Below are 16,641 nucleotides of genomic sequence, written 5' to 3' on the forward strand. Positions count from 1 at the left end.
ACACACACACACACAGCCATATGCCAGCAGTATCTAGGTATTCTTTTAGAATATATATGTAAAATATAGAAACGTATGGAATATTTCAATATCAGGAAAATATTTTTAAAACTCAAGAAAATTGCTTTTGAGTATTCTGAAATGTTTGAATGTCTCTTAGTAGCTGCCTGGTCTTGGACAAGTTATGTTACCTCTCTATATCTTATATCCTCTTTAAAAATAATAGATTTTAAGGACCAGAAGTTTGGCCTAGTGGTAGTGTGCCCGCCTAGCATACACAATGATCCAGGTTTGAAAAAGCCAGAAGTGGCCTTCAGGAAAGCCCAAGGACAGTGCTCAGGCCCTGAGCTCAAGCCCAGGACTGGCAAAAAACAAAAAACACTAATACAGCCAGAAGTGGGGCTATGGCATAAGTGGTAGAGCACCAACCTTGAGCAAAGAAAGCTCAGGTATAGCACCCAGGCCCTGAATTCAAGCCCCAGCACCAAAAATAAAATAAAGACACTTTAAAGGGGGTAACTTCTGACATCTAAAAGGTCTGTTGAAGTAAGATCATGCTCCAGAAAGAATTACATAATTTTGTTAGGTAGCTATAACACTAATATCAATATTTCTCAAAATCATTCATACACCTTCTGTGTTCTCTATTTTAAGAAGTCTGTCTCTGAGTCTAGATGAGATGGATATAGAACTAAATATTCTTTAGCTCTTTATAAGGTATAAAATGCTATGTAGATATAGACTGCTATTGCTACTTAACTCTACAGCCTACTAGGAACCCTCTCTTTGAAGTCACTTGCATGCTTATGTGGATGATAATGTTTGGCTTTCACATCTATAAAGAAATCTCAATATGTTTTTGTGACCTTGGTTATTCGATCTACTATCTCAAAGAGCAGAAAAGAAGTGTAGGATAAATTTACTAAATGCTACCAGAGAATTTGTACATAAGCTTTAATAGGACCTTTAGATTAACAAATTATTGTGACTGGTAAGATTGAGTAAATATAGTAAAGTGTAAGCAGGGATATATTTGTGTTTTACTTTCTGATCCCACTTGAAGGCAGACTGGATGTGGGAAAGATTTGGTTTTGTCTTGTGGTGATTGTTAACATTTCATTTATGAGTTTTGATTTCTACTGATACAGGTATTTAACAGAAGTTTTTCTTTGCATGATTGTCTAGAAAATAAATTTTGTTGACTTTTAAGTACTTTCTTGGTATATTCTAAAATAAAATACACAATATTCCAAAAAGAAGGTATAGTTTAAAACATTCTTCATGTTTTCTAAGTGACAGATGTTCTGCGTTAGCTCTTGTTGCTGTGTTCTCTAGGACAAGCTTCCTAATGGTCAGCGTCATGAAAAGACAGCAATGGACCTGGCAGCTGAGCAGCTACGCCTTTGGCCTACTCTAAGCAAGTTAACTCAGCAAGAGCTGGTGCAACATGAGGAAAGCACTGTCTTCAGCCAGGCTATCCATTTTGCAAACCTCATGGTCAACTTGCTAGTTCCACTAGATACAAGTAAAAACAAGCTCCTGAGAGCATCTGCACCAGGCGACTGGGAAAGTGGAAGCAATAGCATTGTCACAAACAGGTACCAAAATGTGAACACTGGAACCCTCTTCCTGTTCTTCTTGGGGCCAGTCTTGGCTTAGCAGAAAATCTGAAAGCATTTTAGCTCCCGGACTATATATATATATATTAAATGAATCATTTTTTCCCATTTTAGACTTGCTTTAAACCCTTCCTTAAACCCTTCCTTATTAGAAAGACTGTCACCTCATCCCATCTTTAATCTACCCCTGTGCTTTTTTTTTTTTTTTTTTTTTTTTGTCGGCAGTGGGGCTTGAACTCTGGACCCTGGGGGCTGGCTCTGAGCTCTTCAGCTTAATGCTACCTATTTACCATGTTCAGCCACAGCACCACTTCCATTTTCTGGTGCTTAATTGGAGATAAGAGTCTCACAGACTTCTTTGCCAGGACTGGGTATGAATCGTGATCCTCAGATCTCAGCCTCCTGAGTAGCTAGGATTACAGGTGTGAGCCACTGGCACCTGACTTTGCTCTTTACTGATCTAGCTTTTCAAAAGATCATCCACATGGGGCCAGGAGTTTGGCCTAGTGGTAGAATGCTTGCCTAGCATGCACGAAGATCCAGGCTTGATTCCTTAGTACCACATACATAGAAAAAAGCCGGAAGTGATGCTGAGGCTCAAGTGGTAGAACCCTAGCCTTAAGAAAGTCCAAGGACAGTGCTGCTCAGTCCCTGAGCTCAAGCCCAGGTCTGGGGGGCGGCGGGGGGGTGGGGATGTAGTCAAGGTGCTTATCACTGGTATAGTTTCCTGATTGCTTTTTTTTTTGGTCAGTGGTGGGGGACTTGAACTCTGGCCTGGCCACTGCCCCTGAGCTCTTCAGCTCAGGCTACCACCCTACCTCTTGAGCCACAGCACCATTTCTGGGTTCTGGTAGTTAAATGGAGATAAGAGTCTCATGGACTTTGGTGCCCAGGCTGGCTTTAAACAGATTCTTAGATCTCAGCCTCTTGAGTAGCTAGGATTATAGGTGTGAGCCACCATACCCAGCATGATTGCTTTTTTTAAATCTCTGTAGTTACTGCTGAACTATATATTTACATTTGTAGTTTCTTTTATCATGACTACCCCAGAATGAATGAAACAAACTAAAGAAGGAATTATAAATATGGGGGTCATAAATTCAGAGAGTTCAATCATTTACTGCTTGGTCTCATATGCTTGGAAAGAACATTATAGTGGAAAAAGCATATGATAGAAGAGAGTTGTTGATTTATGGTGAACAGGAAGGAGAAAGCAGTAGAGGAAGTGGCCAGAGACAAGATTCTCCCAAAGATCCACTCTCCGTGGCCTACTTCTCCATCTCCCAGAGGTTCTAAACCCCCCCCCCCCAAATAGTACCACAAGCCCTTTGGAGTAATATTCATATTTAAACCATAGTTGTAGACAAATGAGAATCATGTTTCACACTGTCATTTATAGGAGCTATGAAGTTAAGCCAGCCCTTCCTCCTGAGTATCCATTTTTTTGAGCAAATGTTAATACTCTGTTGACTATAATATAGTAGTAACATTTGTGTTCTGAACATGGTTTATTTCCTTGACTTAGTATTGCAGGAAGTGTAGCTGAGAGCTATGATACAGAGAGTGGGTTTGAAGATTCAGAGAACAATGACATTGCCAACTCCATTGTGCGGTTTATTACTCGATTTATTGACAAGGTTTGTACAGAGAGTGGAGTTACTCAGGATCATATCAAGAGCCTTCATTGCATGATACCAGGTAATCACTTTGCAAATATTAGACAAGGCTTAAGTTTTAACAAAAGACTTAATACCAACCTTTCTACCAGGTAGTGTATTCATAGTATTTTGCATTTTTTTGGTATATGTATATGTGCTATGGGGCTTGAACTTTTGTGATGGATCCTAGCACTCTGACTAGAGCCACAGCACCACTTAAGCTTTTTGGTGGTTAGTTGGATAGTTTCACAGACTTCCCTGCCCTGGCTTCCTTCAGACTGCAATCTTAATGTCTAAGCCTCTTGAGTAGCTAGGAATACAGGCATGAGCCATGGGCACCTGGTCATTTTAACTATTTTTAAGTGGACAACTCACATGAATTCACAATGTTGTGTCACTGTCACCACTGTTCCTTTATCACTCCATCTAGACATTTGTAACCATAAGGTAGTAATTCCTGTTTCCCTAGACCCAGGCCCCTGATAATACCTAAAACAGTCTATCATAGATATTTTATATAAGTGGAATTTTACAGTATTTCAACTTTTATGTCTGGCTTATTTCATTTAGCATAGCTTTTTCAAAGTTGACCATGCCGAAAAATTACATGTGCATCAGAACTTTTTTTTTTCATAGTGACCATTTTACATATTATTAGAATTCTTTTTTCATATATTTTTATTGTAATTAATAGAAGGGTTACATGATATTTGTCAGATAGATGGTACATTAATTCCCATACATTGATACCCTTTCACATGTCTTGGTCCCCATATTCCTCCCCTCCACCTCCACCCTTCATCTTGTTTTCCCCTGTTCCCTAATTTCAAATAACCAAATATATCTGATATATCAGGTAACAAAGTGAGATACTGTAACAATACAAGATAACCAAGGGACAGCAAAAGAGATGAGAGATAACATAGTACCTTAAGGACAACAATCATTCATTATATTGCTTATATTTCTATATCCTAGAGATCTTTTCATTCAGCGTTCTACTATATGGCCTTTTGTATCAAGGTTTTGCTCTATTGCAAATCTCTGCTAGGAGTGCCCAAGGTTTCTACTGATTATGACAAATGAGGGAAACCATTGAGCCTAAGTTCCTTTGAGTCTGGCTTACTTCACTTAGTATGATCTTTTCATTTCCTAACAAACAAAAATGGCCTATAGACACATGAAGAAATGCTCAACATCTCTGATCATAAAAGAAATGCAAATCAAAACAACTCTAAGATTCCACCTCACTCCAGTTAGAATGGCCAGGATCAAGAAAACTAATAACAGATGCTGGAGGGGATGTGGCCAGGAGGGATCACTACTACACTGTTGGTAGGAGTGCAAACTCGTTCAATCACTATGAAAAGCAGTATGGCAGTTCCTCAAAAGACTAAACATAGAGCTCCCCTATGACCCAGCAATTCCACTACTTGGCATTTACCTAATCATCCAAAAACAAGGACATACTAAATCCACTAGCACAACCATGTTCATTGCAGCACTATTTACCATAGCAAAGATATGGAACCAACCTAGATGTCCCTCAGTTGATGAGTTGATCAACAAGATGTGGTATTTGTACACAATGGAATTCTATGCTGCTGTCAGAAAGAATGGCATCAGAACTTTTTTATATGGCTACATATTCAATTATATAGGCATACTTAATTTTTTTCTACCTACCATTGATGAACAGTTGAGTTATTTCTATTCTTGGGGAATTGTGTGTTCTTTAGGGCTGTTATACCTAGAGTAGAATTTTATGGATCATATAATTCTGTGTTTAACTTTTTAAAGAACCCAAACTTTTATTAGTTTTTAATTCTAATATACTTAGAATTTGTTTTGTGCTTTTATTTTGAACACTTTAATTCATCCTAGGAATTGTAGCTATGCATATTGAAACACTAGAAGCAGTACATCGAGAGAGTAGACGACTTCCACCTATACAGAAGGTAATTATTTCAAACTTATTTTTCAAAGTCTAACTTCTAAAAAACAGCACTAGACTATTGTGTGCCAGAAAGTTTATAGGTACAATTTGAATAGTACATTAAATGTTAAGAGGACTTTGTCATGTAGAACCTTATTAAAAAAGAAAGACACTAAAAAGGCAACAGTATCTTTTCTTGGATTCAGCAAAACAACAATAATCTTTTTATTGACCCATTTTTATAAGCATGTAATAGATGATGAGTAGTTCTAACTTCTAAGCCCAACCTAAGGTTTTGATACCTTGTATAATTCCTGTACAAAAATTTAAAAAAAAATAAGGCAGTTATGACAGAAACACTAGCTTCTTGAATCTAACTAGGACAAACAGCTAAGAAATTCAGGGAGAGGATCCTGAACCCACCTCAGCCTCCTGAATTAGAATACTTGGAGATATTTGATATCAGTGTATGGAGTAGTACAGGATCTTCCTTTTGCCTATAAAGCAGAAGTATTAAAAAAAAAAATTCAGAGTTAAGTGCTGGCTCTCTACTCCTGTAATCCTAGGTACTCAGAAGGTTGAGATCTAAGGATTGCAATTTAAAGCCATCTGAGACAGGAAAGCCACGAGACTCTTCAATTAATCACAGAAAAAAACAAAAGTGATAAAGATCTTAGAGACAGCGCTTAACCTAGGTGTTCAAGGCCTAGGACCCACTAAGTAAATTCAGAGCTGGGAGCCAGCAGTTCACACTTAAAATCATAGCTACTTAGGGGGCTGAGATAGATCAGGCTGAAGGTAGATCAGGCAGCAAAGTCATGAGACTACATCTCCAAAATAATCAGCACAAAGCTAGTCTGATGTATAGAGGTATGATTTAAATGATAGAACACCAGCCAAGCAAGTTCGAGGCCCCAGTACCAGCAAAATTAATTTAGTCTAGCCCTAATTATTTACATCTATAATCCCACTACTTGGGAGACAGAAATGGGAAAGATCAGAGCAGCCTAGGTAAAGCAAGACCCTCTATCTAAATCTATAAGCTGAGTCTGGTGGCACATGTATCTGTCGTTTGAGGCATGCAGGAGGTAAATAAAAGGATCATGGTCCAGATGTGGCTCAAATGGCAAAATGCATATGAGTTTCTGAGTTCAAACTCCAAAAACAAATTAATTCAAAATAGAGATTAGAATACAGAAAAGAAAAAGTTTGTAAAATTTTATCAGAAACTTAAGAAAGTGACTATTATTGATTTTACATCCATCTCTATGCTTCCTAGAGCTAACAGAAAGAATAGTGATGATAGAGGTTTTTATTCCTTAATTTAAAATAAATAAACACATTAAACCTTCAGGAAAGGTATTCTCCCCCAACCCGCCCTTAATGACTTGAGAAGAATGTGTCTTGTGCTTCTTCATATAAAGGATACTGAGTCTTATCTCTCATGTATAAATGTTCATTACTTGGCCAAAGACAGGTCTTTTTTAAAGAACAAATCCATTGTAAATATTTTTTAAATTTATGCACAGCATTACTTATATCAAGTTAAAGCATTAAAAAATGTTAACTATAAAAAAGAAAATAGCGGTACCACATACATAGAAAAAAAAAAGCTGGAAGTGGGGCTGAGGCTCAAGTGGTAGAGTGCTAGCGTTGAGAAAGTCCAAGGACAGTGCTCAGGACAGTGCTCAGAACTTGAGCCCAAGCCCAGGACTGGCAAAAAATAAATAAATAAAAAAGAAAATAGGTTGTACAAAATTTCTATGGTCCACCTGCCTCACCCCATCTCAACCATTAACCATGAAAACACTATCTAACGGTTTCATATTACAGCCATTTTTGTCCAAAAAAATGTAATTACAATATACTAATTTACAGCTTGTTTAACTTAATATAAAAAGATTCTCAAGGGGCCGGGAGTTTGGCCTAGTGGTTAAAGTGCTTGCCTAGCATGCATGAAGACCTGGGTTCAATTCCTCGGTACCACATACATAGAAAAAAGCCAGAAGTGGTGCTGAGGCTCAAGTGCTAGAGCTCTAGCCTTGAGAAAGTCCAAGGACAGTGCTCAGGCCCTGAGCTCAAGCCCAGGACTGGCAAAAAAAAAAAAAAAAAAAAAAAAAAACCAAAAAACATTGTTAGTACACATAAATAAATGATTAGAGATTGCACAGTGATCTATTGTTGGGTTTTGGTTTTTTTTTAGTTATTTCTCAGTGATTTTACTCATTAACAAGTACTTTGCAAATAATCATTTCCTACTTGGATTTAAAAGCTTTATTTCTGTTTCATCCCAAATCTGCTTTCTTGTTTGGCTACCTGGGAAGTTTGGCTTCAGATTTTTAGGTCTATAAATGGAAAGGTAACCTTGATCTAAATTCAGTAAGAGTTACATTTTAATTACTTTCTCAAAATGAAAGAAAGGGTCAAGAAGCATTGTACTCATACCTGATTTATGGAATTGTGATCCCTTTATACAAACTACTTAGTAACAAAATACTTTCTCTGTACTTAGCCCAAGATTCTCAGGCCTGCTCTCCTGCCAGGAGAAGAAATGGTATGTGAAGGTCTTCGAGTCCTATTGGATCCTGATGGTAGAGAAGAAGCTACTGGAGGGCTTCTTGGTGGTCCTCAGCTCTTGCCAGCAGAAGGAGCCTTGTTCCTCACCACGTACAGAATTCTCTTCAGAGGAACACCCCATGACCAGCTAGGTATGTCTTCAGAATAAGCTTTTTCTTCTGCTGGTCCTGGGGCTTTGTTGGGAGCCAGAGTGGAATCAAACTGTACCTTGATTTGCATCAGACAATGGCTTTTTTGTCTTACTGTTTTCTGGCCTTATTCTGTTTAAATGACCTGAGATTTACCATATGAATGAAACAGCTGGAAGTTCCCTGGTTTGAAGAAGGGATAGAAGCTGCAGTGGAGAATAAATGAGGCTGCAGTTTTCACCTGGGCGGCAGACCTCCCGGACCCGATGTGTTTGTCTCTCTTCTATTTTTTCCAGTCCCTGCCCCCTATTTCAGGAACCCCAATTTGCTGCCGGTAGGCCCCTGCAGGGCTTGAACTCAGAACCTGGGTTCTGTCCCTGAGCCTCTTTGTGCTCAAAGCTAGCACTCTATTACTGCACCACTTCCGGCTTTTTCTGAGTAGTATTATTGAAGAGTCTCACACTTTCCTGCCTGGGCCGGCTTTAAACTGCCCTCTCCAGATCTCAGCAGCTAGATTATAGGCGTGCACCACCAGCACTCCGCTCAAAATAAGTTTTTTAGCCACTCAGATGCATTGTAAGGGGGGGCGCGGGGGGGGGTGGGGATGGCAAGGGGACAGACAGAATGGTGTTGACTGCCAAAGCTAATGATGATTTAGTGGATTTGTATATGACAAGCAAAGGGCATCTTCTAATCATAAATCAAGAGTTTATTTTCTAAAAACAAATTAATCGCATAAAGCAAACTATTCTGACCTAGTGATATCACGCTATCTTGCTGCCAAGTATGTTCCTTGATGATTGGTTGCTCTAGCTTTCTGTGTTTAACCCCTATCATTTGCCCTGGTTAACTATAAAGCTACGGCTTCCAGAAACATGGTTCTTCTCATGGAAGCCTATGCAAAGTATCACAGCATTGTACAATACTAACTACTTCTTTCTAATCCCATTTCAGTTAATCCCATTTCTGTTTTAGCAGACTTCTTTTTGATTCACTAAAGTCCCATAACTTCTATTTTTACTATTCTGTAGAGCCTTCCTATAAGGACTAGCATGCTTTATCCAGAATTACTTTAAATCATCTACAAGCACTGTAGTCTATGTATTATGGGGAAAATGATCAGGATTTCAGGAAAAACCATTGAATTTCAAGTCAGAACACTCAAGTTTTGAGTTTCTTCTGATCAATCTTGATAGATTATGTCTCCCTAATTTCTCTGGACTTGATTTCCCTCTTTAATAAAATTAAGGAATTGGGCCTTCATTGATGATAATTCATTGGTGCACAACCTTGCCTGTATATTTGAATTATAAGGTTGTGGTACATTACTTCTCAAACATTGTTACCCCTTCCATGTTTTTCTCCCACTTTTCCTCTCGCTACCCCTCTCCTAAGTTGTAAAGTTCATTTCCAACATATTGTCTTATGAATATCACTATTACCTTTATCCTTTGTCTCATCATCTTGTTTTTCCCCTTCCTTGTCCAAATAAACGTATATATAATACACCAGGTACCAAAGTCAGATGCAGTAGCAATGGGGGATAAACTGTAATAGAAAAAAAAGAGGAAAAAGTGATTTTACATAGTATATAAAAACAAAAACCACAAAGATAAACCTCTATTTCCATATCCTGGAGTTCATTTTGCTTACCATCATCCTCTATGTTCATATGTATTTTGTAGCCCATACTGCCTTAGAATTTGCCATCCTCCTGCTCCAGCCTCCCAAGTGTTCCTGTAAACCTTAGAATCCAATTTTAGTATATTGGTCATAAAATTGCTTACCAGGAAATAATTTAAAAGCTTATGAAATTTAATAAAGGTAAATGCCCAGGAAAAAAATGTGTTTATTTTAAAAAGGAACAAAGTTTTGTAGCCTTCATTGTATTGTATTCGTATTTAAAGCAAGTATAGTTGTTAAACTAAATTACAGTGTCTTTTGTCAAAAATGCTTTGGGCCTGAAGTATTTCAGATTTTTTACTTTTTTATCCCAGTTTGGAAGATTTGCATAGACTTTTACAGGTTATGCATCCATAACCCAAAAATGTGAGTTTCAAAATATTCCAAAAATTAAACCTTCTGAGCACTAATTCAGAGTTTGAACTTCTGATTTGGAGTGTTCAACCTATACTTACCATTTTCTTATAGTAGAATTTTATGGGATTAATGGCTATAAATATAATGAAATTATGTGGTCATTTTAGTTTCTGTTGTTTTAAAGAAAACAAAGCAAGAGTTAGTACTAAATTTCTTATTTTTCCCTTTCAAAGTTGTTTTGGTTTTGGGGGAAAGGGGTTGATTGTTGTTGTTGTTTTTTGCCAGCCCTGAGGCTTTAACTCAGGGTCTGAGCCCTGTCCTTGGGCTTTCTTCAAGGCTAGTGCTCTACCGCTTGAGCCACAGCACTACTTCTAGCTTTTTTCAGTGTATGTAGTGCCAAGGAATCAAACCCAGAACATCGAGCATGCTAGGCAAGCACTCTACCACTGGGCCAAACTCCCGGCCCCCTTTTAAGTTTTTATTTTGTGTTTTAGGAAAAAATGCTTATCATGGAAACCTTTTTAATTTCTTTTTAAATTTCTAATTTAAAATTGCATCTTTAATAATACATAGTAATCTGATAGTTGTATATATGTTATAGAAACATGGGTTGTGTAGCACATCCTAGCATTAAAATCTTTTTGCATATCCTGACGTTGCTAGCTTCTGGATATAAGCTTAATCATTAGGTTATTTAGAGATTGATAGATCCAAAGAATTAAGTGGGTAAATGTACAGGCTTTTAACTCAGATAAAGCTGGTTTAGGTCTTCTGGCTTACTGACTGTGAGGTCTTACTCACTGGTGTTTCTGTTAACTTTTCTACTGCCTAAAACCTTCCTTCTCCAAATCCAAACCCTAGTCTGTTTTCAAAGCTCATTTCCCTCCTACTTCTTCCACTAATTATTATCCAGCTAACGTGTACAGATCATCTCCTTTTCTGGAATATTCATATCTTTCAGTTACTTGTTAATCAGATATTTATTGCTGAATTATTCTCAATAGCCAAGCTATAGAAACAGTTGAGATGTCCTTGTCAGAGGCTAAAAAGTTGACTGGGGCTAAAAAGTACTGCTGTTGAGTCTGTGTCCTCTCTTTTCTGCAGTTGGTGAACAGACAGTTGTACGGAGCTTTCCCATTGCTTCGATCACCAAGGAAAAGAAGATCACCATGCAGAACCAGCTACAACAGAATATGCAAGAAGGACTACAGATTACATCAGCATCTTTTCAGGTATTAGTTGAATACCCCTTCTCTGAAATGCTTCAGACTAAAATGGTACAGATTTCAAAATAGCATTAAGCATCCACTGCTTTAAAATGTTTTTATCTAAATCACTCTGCATCAGAAAATTTGATCTTTAGCACTGGTTTCTGCTTTTGGTTTTTTGGACTAGGGATGCTCAACTGACTTTTAAAAAGCCAGTCTTCGAATATTCAAAAAATTTTAATGATGTTATGACTACTTTCTATGATCATAGGGCCAAAAGTTAGAGAATGAGAATATGGGCCGAGAGTTTGGCCTAATGGTAAAGTGCTTGCCTAGCATGCACAAAGACCCGGGTTCGATTCCTTGGTACCACATACATAGAAAAAAGCCAGAAGTGGTTCAGAGGCTCAAGTGGTAGAGTTCTAGCCTTGAGAAAGTCCAAGGACAGTGCTCAGGCCCTGAGCTCAAGCCCAGGACTGGCAAAAAAAAAAAAAAGAGAGAGAGAGAGAGAATGAGAATAAGGAAGATGAGCATTAGGGTGGGTAATTGTCACCTGAGAAAAACCCTTGAATTGTTTGGGATCTAATAACTTCAGGAGTCACTGGACCAACTCAAGAATACCAACAGATTGTCAATATTTGGTATTCTTAGAACCTCATATATATAGTACCTCTTTTTCTCAGCTTTACTATACTTCAGTTCCTGCTTGATGAAGACTAGCTAAAATTTTTTTTTGTTTTTTCTTATTCTTTATTCTTTGTCTCTGGCTTCCTGAAATTTGAAGGTTTCAGTTCTAGTCTCATTCCTTTTAGTCAGGAGCCTTGCCTAGAATAGTAGTTAGTCTTTGTTAACACTGTATAAAATGTGAAGACCTATACTTTAGGTTTTCTCATGTCACATGGAAACATTGACTACCTAAGGATCTCCTTACTATTGTAACTGCCAAGAATTCTACACTCAACTACTGCCAAACTCTACTGATTAGGACTCTGGTGAAACTGAATTTTTTTCTTCTTTGATTTGTTGAATCTCTGCATGAGAAGGGATTTTTTTTTTCCCAGTCCTGGGCTTAGGGCCTGAGCACTGTCCTTGGACTTTCTCGAGGCTAGACCTTTACCACTTGAGCCACAGCACCACTTCTGGCTTTTCTGTGTATGTAGTAACAAGGAATCAAGCCCAGATCTTCATGCATGCTAGGCAAGCACGCTACCACTAGGCCAAACTCCCAGCCCAAGAAGGGATCTTATTAGAATGCTGTCTAGGAATGATTTTGGGAAAATACAAATGATATGTTGGCTATTTCAGCTACAAGTTATTTTCTTATCTCATTGTAAATAATCATAAATCCAACTTCATGAAGTATTTTCCTTGCTAACCACCCATTTCAAGTAAACTTTTCAGAGCCTTTTTTTTTTGGGGGGGGGGTCGGTTGTGGGATTTGAACTCTAGGCCTGGGCATTGTCTCTGAGTTCTTCAGCTCAAGGCTATCACCCTACCCCTTGAGCAACAGTGCCACTTCCAGTTTTCTAGTGATTAATTGAAGATAAGAGTCTCAGGAACTTTAGTGCCCAGGCTGGCTTTGAACTGCAATCCTCAAATCTCAGCCTCCTGTGCAGGTAGGATTACAGGCGTGAGCCCACTGCACCTGGCTAGCCTCCTTACTTTTTTTACTTAAAAAAAAAATTGTTTTTCTTGCTATCCAAAGTCTCTGTTTCATTGGTTACTTTATGGGGATTTTTCTAATTATTTATGGAACAGTTGTCTGGAAATCCTTAATGGTTCTGATAGCTTTAATTTTTTTTTGTATCTAGTTAATTAAAGTAGCATTTGATGAAGAAGTCAGCCCAGAAGTAGTAGAGATCTTTAAGAAACAGTTAATGAAGTTCCGCTATCCTCAGTCCATTTTCAGCACCTTTGCTTTTGCTGCTGGACAAACTACACCACAAATAATTTTACCCAAGCAGAAGGAAAAGAACACTTCCTTTCGGTAAGAAAAAAAAGATAAGTCTCTTAATATCAGCCCTTCCATAACTGTCAGAGAAAGCAACCTAGCCTTTGTGGCAAGGTATATTGTTCTTTTTGTATATTATTTTGTCTAACTGATTGGCTTAAGTTCATAAAGTTATAGAAGATAAATGAAACAATACATCAAGAAGTTTTGACGATCATGTTCACTGCTCATGATTTATTTTTAGAATGTGAAATTCTGTTTTCTTACTTTCATACAGGAAACGCTTCTACTTTTATCAGTATCCAGGCCAAGGAAAATTTTACTTTAATCTAGAAACGAAAGTTGTTGCTTTTTGTTGTGCTGTTGAAGTTTGGTGGGTTGTTTTTGTTTGGTAACCTTTTAAATTATTCAGACTGATAGGAAATCTACAACAGTAGTCCAAAGGGTTCTTTGTATATCCTTTACCCAGATTAAGCAGTATGTTTACATACACACATGCATATAAAACACAAACATACTGTACATATATGTACAAAGTTAATTGATAAAAAAAACTCAGAATCTCTATTGTGCTAAGGACTTTTTTTTTTGCCAGTCCTGAGGCTCGAACTCAGGGCCTGGGCACTGTCTTTGGGCACTTTTTGCTCAAGGCTAACACTGCCACTTGAGCCACAGTGCCACTTAAGGATTTTTCTATGTATATAGTACCGAGGAATCAAACGCAGGGCTTCGTGCATGCTAGGTGAGCACTCTACCACTAGGCTACTCTCCCAGCCCTAAGGACCTCTTATATTGTTTTTTTGATTCAGGATAAAATTCTGGATAAAATGTTGCTTTTAATTATTGGATAATACACAGTTTTTGGAAACTGTTTAAACTGTCAGTGGTAAACTACAGAAGCTGCCATTCCTGTTCATTCACCATTAATCACCTAGAATGTGAGCATCCACCAGTACAAATTACATATTAGAAATTGCTTTGCAAACTTTCTGCCTAAAAGTGAAATAGGTTAGGGATTATAGAAGATGTGAGGTTCTAGACAATTGTCATTTCTCTATTGCATAGCTGGCTAGCCTCTGTATTACTTGGTTAACAAAGAGCACATGAATATCAAGATATGATATACCAAAGCTATAACCAGCTTACTAGAAATTGGTAACAGTGAGCTAAGCACTCAGCACTGTAGGGTCACAGAGGAGCCCTTAATGAAGCCTGATACCGTTTTTTAGATTTAGAATTTCTCAGAAATACGTATTACTCCTTTCAGAAATGTATCCATTGTATCAATTACAAGAAGAATAAAGCAATTTTATTTGTGCCAGTCCTTCCTGGGGCTTGAACACAGGGTCTGAGTGCTGTTCCTATTGTTTTGTGCTCAATGCTAGTGCTTTACTGCTTTAGTTCCACTTCTCTTTTTGTTTTGTTTTGTTTTTGCCAGTCCTGGGGTATGAACTCAGGACCTGAGCATTGTTGTTGAGCTTTGGCTTTTTTTTTTTTTTTTTTTTTTTTTTTTTGCCAGTCCTGGGCTTGAGCTCAGGGCCTGAGCACTGTCCTTGGACTTTCTCAAGGCTAGAGTTCTACCACTTGAGCCTCAGCACCACTTCCGGCTTTTTTCTATGTATGTGGTACCGAGGAATTGAACCTGGGTCTTCATGCATGCTAGGCAAACACTTTAACCACTAGGCCAAACTCCTGGCCCGAGCTTTGGCTTTCTTAAGGCTAGAGTTGTACCACTTCAGTCACATCACCATCTCCAGCTTTTCCTAGGTGTGTGGTACCAAGGAATTGAACCCAGGTCTTCGTGCATGCTAGACAAGTACTCTACCACTAGGCCAAACTCCCAGCCCAAACTTAATGTTTTTTGGGTGGTTAATTGGAGGTGAGTCTCAGACTTTCCTGCCCTGGCTGGCTTCAAACCTCCATTTGCAGATCTTAGCCTGAGTAGCTAGAATTACAGATGTGGTACCCTGCTGCAGTTTTTTTTTTTAATCCAGTTGAGTGTAAAACCAAGACTATGGCTGAATCTGAGGGGGGTGGCGGTAAAATATTACTGAAAGCTGGGTGCCAGTGGCTTATGCCTGTAATCCTAGCTACTACTCAGGAGGCTGATTTCTGAGGATCATGGTTCAAAGCCAGCCTGTGCACAAAAGTCCCTGAGACTCTTATCTCCAATTAACCATCACAAGAAGAGCTGTGGCTCAATAGGTACAGCGCCAGCCTTGAGCTGAAGAGCTCCCAGGACCAGAGTTTTTTAAAAAAAAGAAAATGAAAAGGATAATCAAGACCATATTTGGTCTTCACCTCTATTATAACCAAAGATCTATATATAAAACGAAGGCAGTACAAGTGCAGATAAAGAAGAAAAAAATTGAACTATGTAGATGTCAAAAATATTAGTGGCACCTTCATATTAAATTGACATTCTATTTTATGACTTGTAGAACCTTCTCAAAAACAATTGTGAAAGGTGCCAAAAGGGCAGGAAAAATGACTATTGGGCGTCAGTATTTACTGAAGAAAAGAACAGGAACAATTGTGGAAGAAAGAGTAAATCGTCCTGGGTGGAATGAAGATGATGACATATCTGGTATGTGAGAAATTATTTTTTATGATTGGGTATTTTTCTTATATGAATAGAAACAAGCTAAAAATATAATTGTACTTAAACCTTGAAGCACGTAAATGTCATGAAAAGACAGTTTTCTTTTGAACTTGAAAAAATTATTTAAAAAAAAAATAGTCCTGCAATCCTAGATTGTGGTTCAAAGCCACACTGGGCAGGAAAATCAGTGATTCTTATCTCCCTTTAACTACCAGAAACTGAAAGTGGCCCTGTGGCTCAAAGTGATAAAGCACTAGCCCTAAGCAAAAATAGAGCTGAGAGGGTTGGGGATTTAGCTCACTGGAAGAGCACTTGCCTGGCAAGTGCAAGGCCTTGAGTTCAAGTCCCACAGCCAACAAAAAAGGGAAAAAAAATTAATGATTTTCCTACTGTTCCATATACTTATATTTCTTATTAATTCCATACATTGGCAATTTTTTTTTGCTGGTCTTGGGGCTTGAACTCAGGGCCTGGCCACTGCCCTTTGGCTTTCTCAAGGCTAATGCTCTACCATTTGAGCCACAGCGCCATTTTCCGCGTTTCTCTGTGTATGTGGTGCTGAGGAGTCAAACCCAGGGTTTCATTCATGCTAGGCAAGCACTCTACCACTAGGCCACATTCCTGACCCCACATTGGCAATTCTTACATGGGTTTTAGTAAAAGGTGTGAATACCCTATAGTTATTCTAAAAGAATGAGGACCTTGAATATTCAAAGATTGTTTACAAAAAAAATAAGCTCTTGTGTTTCATCTTTTTTGTTTTTAATGGAAGAGAGTCATATCTTACCCTTACATATTAGTACTTTGAGTTCATTTCCAAGAACTTTAATAGTTCAACTTCTTTCACATTATAAGAAAATAGAAACGAGGTGCCAGGAGCTCACACCTGTAATCTTAGCTGCCCAGGAGGCTGATATTTGAG

The 16,641-nt window shown here is 38.2% G+C and overlaps 1 protein-coding gene across 3 annotated transcripts in view; it reads left to right on the forward strand.

The window, feature by feature from the left end:
* Sbf2 (SET binding factor 2) overlaps positions 1-16,641 on the forward strand; it is a 250,978-nt gene that overhangs the window by 190,377 nt on the left and 43,960 nt on the right. For all 3 annotated transcript variants that reach the window (XM_090348160.1, XM_090348161.1, XM_090348162.1), the window contains 7 exons: positions 1,336-1,598; positions 3,145-3,317; positions 5,162-5,235; positions 7,726-7,921; positions 11,063-11,190; positions 12,978-13,153; positions 15,559-15,704. In XM_090348160.1, the coding sequence (XP_090204286.1) occupies positions 1,336-1,598; positions 3,145-3,317; positions 5,162-5,235; positions 7,726-7,921; positions 11,063-11,190; positions 12,978-13,153; positions 15,559-15,704 (1,156 nt within the window). The remainder of the gene's footprint in view (positions 1-1,335; positions 1,599-3,144; positions 3,318-5,161; positions 5,236-7,725; positions 7,922-11,062; positions 11,191-12,977; positions 13,154-15,558; positions 15,705-16,641) is intronic.

Source organism: Megascapheus bottae, chromosome 16 (genome assembly GCF_031878675.1).
Source record: "Megascapheus bottae isolate mThoBot1 chromosome 16, mThoBot2.hap1, whole genome shotgun sequence".
Lineage (NCBI taxonomy): Eukaryota > Metazoa > Chordata > Mammalia > Rodentia > Geomyidae > Megascapheus > Megascapheus bottae.